The sequence below is a fragment of the Manihot esculenta genome, chromosome 5 (assembly GCF_001659605.2).
Source record: "Manihot esculenta cultivar AM560-2 chromosome 5, M.esculenta_v8, whole genome shotgun sequence".
In the NCBI taxonomy this organism is placed as follows: Eukaryota; Viridiplantae; Streptophyta; class Magnoliopsida; order Malpighiales; family Euphorbiaceae; genus Manihot; species Manihot esculenta.
This window is the reverse complement of record NC_035165.2, coordinates 23,731,746-23,736,016: the sequence shown is the minus strand read 5'-3', so window position 1 is coordinate 23,736,016 and position 4,271 is coordinate 23,731,746. Positions and strand designations below refer to the sequence as shown.

Genomic DNA, 4,271 nt, shown 5'->3' with positions numbered 1-4,271 from the left:
TAATGGGAAAGCTGAAAATTCCATTGAGAAATATATCCTTAATTACCTGACAAATTAAGCAGCAGCTGATTAAAAAAACTGCAAACAGTCTAAATGCCAAAGGAAAATGAAGCATACCACAGTGGCAGTGCACTTTAGTTGACTTCAAATTCATTTCTTCTCCCAGTAGCCTTCGCTACTAACAGCTCATGATTTCCACGATCAAGTACCAGCAATAGTTCCTTCCAGGAAAATCCATGGTAAATAAACCTTAAATGAGTACCCAAAATGCACCAATTTTAAGGACCTTCTGGGTTCCTGCCTTCTTCGACAAGCACATGAAGTTCCTCGTATGCTTGCACGCTGTTAGAGGAGAATTTCTCTATGGCCATGAATAATTGTTTCAGGTTCGATTGAAGACTACTATTGTGGGTCACTTCACTCTGATGCACAGCCCCTCCAGGAAAAGGGGTGCCATTCACGTCCTTACTGGCTAGAAACGTCTTCTTCACTCGAGCTTGCATTAACTTTTGCATCCTTTTCTCCTCTCTTTCCAAAATCTTTATTCTTCTCTCTAAATCCTTGTCTGCTATCAGTCTTTGCTGCAAGTATATATAATGCCTTTCTACTAATTGATTTATGCTCATGAAAAGTCCGTACATGGTGTTGATCACTTCCATCTCTGAGATTATACCAATGGCATGTGACCACTGGTTAAAGAAAGCGAACACAGGAGGAAGGGGAACCCCAGCCTTACCAGGAGATAATGGTTCCGTTTCATCAGGCATTTCTTGAGGTTCACGTGGAAGAAATTTTAAAAGCCAACCATTCAAGGCTTTGATATAGCTTTTTTGGGCAGTGATCCAATTGGAAAAGCTCAGATTACAGTTCTGAAGTTCAATCTTGAGTTGTATTGCCGCTTCCAAATGAATTTCACTGAACTTCCCGTTGGATACTATGGCATCTAGACCTCTGGCTTCCACAACTGCTTGGTTTTGACGTCTGTGGCATTCTAGCATGGCTTTCCACATTTCAAGCAACCTATTGACAACATAGAACAAGGTTAAAGGCTCTAACCATAACATAACTTTGACAGAGAAAATGGCCGTGAAACTTAAATCCAAGTGGTAGTTAAGGACAAGCAGCCTCAGGAGTCTCCGACACTGTTGAGATTCCCAGCATATAAACTTAGCAAATTCCACAATACAGTTGGTGCATCTGTGTATGTTCATCCTTATACTCATATAATATTAGTTTTTACGCAAATCATGGAGGGTGTGACCATTATTTATTATTGAGAGAAGACAAAAAAATTATTTATCAAAAAAGGAAATCATTTTGATAATCTTATTAAGAACTCAATACATAAATTTATTAATATCTTTTATTTTTTAAATGAAAATTAAAAAATAAAAATACTTTTCATGAAAATACAAGTTTTTTTAAAAAAAAACTAACGGAGTTTAAATGTTTGAAATTATTTGGAACGCTGAAACACTTACATAAAAATGGAAAAAAAAAAGGTCCAAATATGAACATTGAGAGTGGTGCATTGTTTGTGCACATGGTGTAATCTATATATGAGTGGAATAAATATCTATCCGTAAGGTTAATCAATGGCTTGCTATACAATAAGTTGTATGAAAATGAAATAGACGTACTTTTGTATCAGTTCACTGATCAGTGGCCACAGTTCTTCATCCCTTAGCTTATTGATAGCAATCGATGTTCTGTCAATAACCTGAATTGCAACTTTTATTTTAGTAGATAATGCTCTGATTAAATTTCGAGCAGAATCAACTTTATTGGCCTCTGCATCTTTCTCCCCAATATTTTTTATCTGTCTATAGGTCCTTGCAAGCATAATACGTAATTTTTCCTCAGCCTACATTGCAATGAAATGAACACACCATTATCTGCTTTTACAGTAACCTAAGAAATCATTTCTTTGCAAGTTTAAAAATAAAGCACAGCACACATGAGCAGGAGACAATCAGAACAATGAAGTCTATCAGCCAATTCACTATCATCAATCCTCATTCTTGGATAGAAATTTTTTTCCCCCACAATTGTATTAAAGAAATTACTTGCATATTCAATTTAAAATGGCAAGAAAGTGAACATGACCAGGAATGAGGAAAAGTGTCGATTGCTTTAATTATTAAAAGGAAAGCAAACTGAGTTTTTCTCTGCAAAGCAGTTGCCTGTTTCTAGTTCTACCAGTGAATTAGCATGCATTCCGAGAAAGAGAATGGGAAAAGAGATAAAGCAATGTAAAGAGCTACTGAGGTTAAATCTCTTTGGAAAAGAGTAAAGCATACCTTGACTTCATCATATAGTTTCTTCTCCCACATGCATAGCTTCTTAAGAGTGGAAGACAAATTCACTGAAATCACAGCCAAATCTTCATCAGAACCCACACGGACAGAACCAATCTTCTCTGTAGATGTGGGCTCGGTATTTTTAGAAGGGATCACCAAGGGGTTAACCACATGCAACATCTTGGAAGAAACTCCTATACGAACAAAGAACAATCAGTTTACTCTGAACAAAATATGAGAACAAAGGAAACAAGAAAGTCGATGTTAAAATTTGAAAAAGTAACCTTGATAGATGGAATTCTTATGATAGTAGCGGACTTTTCCTGTATCAAGGATCTTTAGTACTGGATTTCCTGACTCCGCAGCTTTCTCAAAGAGATTCTCCAGTTCACTCATAATATCAGGGGTACTTTGATTCTTAGACTCGGCAGAAGCTTGTTTCTCTTTCTCTGAAATAACGTTCATCTGTACCACATCAACCTCAGGCTGCTTCGCATCGCCATTTTCCACTGTTAATTTTACCTTACTCTGTTTCTTCTCTCCCGCCAAATTTACGGAATCTCCATGAATTTTATTCTCTAATTCGTCTTTGAGCTCATGAATTCCTTCCTTGTCCTTAACTGGTAATTCATATCTTTCATATGTATCAAAGAAATTTAAAAACTCCCAAGTGGAGCCACTCGGAGGAGGAGGCGAAGGGGTTTTCCATGCAGAACCACCGTCTGGAGAGGATGCACCGTAAGGAGACGCACGAGAACGAAAAAGGCCACCGTTATTTGCGAAATAGTCGTACTTATTAGGTTCATGATAAGCATATAAATCTGATTTTGATGGAGTCGAGGTTTGCCTTTCAAAATAATTGGTGTGGATTCGATGAAGAGGATCAACATCTCCGTCCTTAAATTCGTCATCCTCTGAATCAGAAGAAAAATCGAGGTGCGACTCAGAGTTTGAACTGGAGGGACAGTGATGAGGTGAAGGAGAAGATTTCAAGGGATTATGTTTAGCAGCAGCGGAATCACCGTTGGAGTTACAATCGGAGAGACTATTATCAAGGTTTTGATCAAAGAAACGGCGGAGAGAAGGGCCAAGAGACTTGAGGGAGTGCATGTAGGCGAGATGAGCATCAGCAAGGGCATAGCTTTGGTAGAGCGCTTCGTCGAGGAACTTGCAGCGGTCGTGACACAGGGACACCACCGGGAGATGGTCAATTCTGGAGGTGGAGCAGCCCATGGAGTAACGGTTACTTGAGAAAAGGCTGAAGCAGAGAAACACTATGTAGTAGCAGTAGTGGAGAAAGAGAGAATTCAAATTCTGATAAGCGGAAGATGAATGTATAGTGCATTTAATTTGTAAGAGAAGTGCAGAAATTAGGGAAGGGAGGGAGGGAGAAAGAGAGACAGAAAGCGGAGTCAATTGTACTAGTGGGCTTTTACGGACTCTATGAGGAATGGTTGGCGGCATCCTCATATAACGTCTGTCCAGTATTTTTGGCATTTTATATATTGACCGTTATTTTTAATATATTATTATATTAAACTCTTTATTTTAAAAAATATTAAGAAGTCAAGTTTTTATTCGTTTAATTGAATTTAAATTTATTAATATATTTTTATTATATATAAATATTGTGTTTATCATTTTAAAAAAAATGGAGCTACAGGCTAATTATATTGGGAGAGCCAGCAATGGAAGCTGGCTTTGTTAATAAGTGGTCACACCTTAGCTATTATTGTCACATTTCCATTCTTCTGCCAGGATTAGTCCTATAATAATACCGTTGTAGCTGTTGATTGATAAGATATTATCTTGGCGTGGAAATTAAATCTCTTATGTTTAATTTAAATTTAATGTCATTTCCCCTTTTAGAAATGGGATTTATAACGTTCAATTAATTATATGAATCTGAAATCTCAAGCAAAACGACATCGATCCACGTCCAAAGTATATGAATGCATGATTTTGCCACTA

General features: G+C 37.3%; 1 protein-coding gene across 1 annotated transcript; it reads right to left on the bottom strand.

Annotated features, from left to right (window-relative positions):
- Positions 1-3,751, bottom strand: LOC110615011 (protein ALTERED PHOSPHATE STARVATION RESPONSE 1). The gene is made up of 4 exons (XM_021756715.2): positions 2,585-3,751; positions 2,301-2,494; positions 1,641-1,864; positions 1-1,020 (listed from the first exon to the last, which is right to left on the bottom strand). Exons 1-4 carry the CDS (start codon positions 3,531-3,533, stop codon positions 279-281), a joined length of 2,109 nt encoding a protein of 702 aa, XP_021612407.1. The 5' UTR covers positions 3,534-3,751; the 3' UTR covers positions 1-278.
- Between the last annotated feature and the right edge of the window lie 520 nt (positions 3,752-4,271).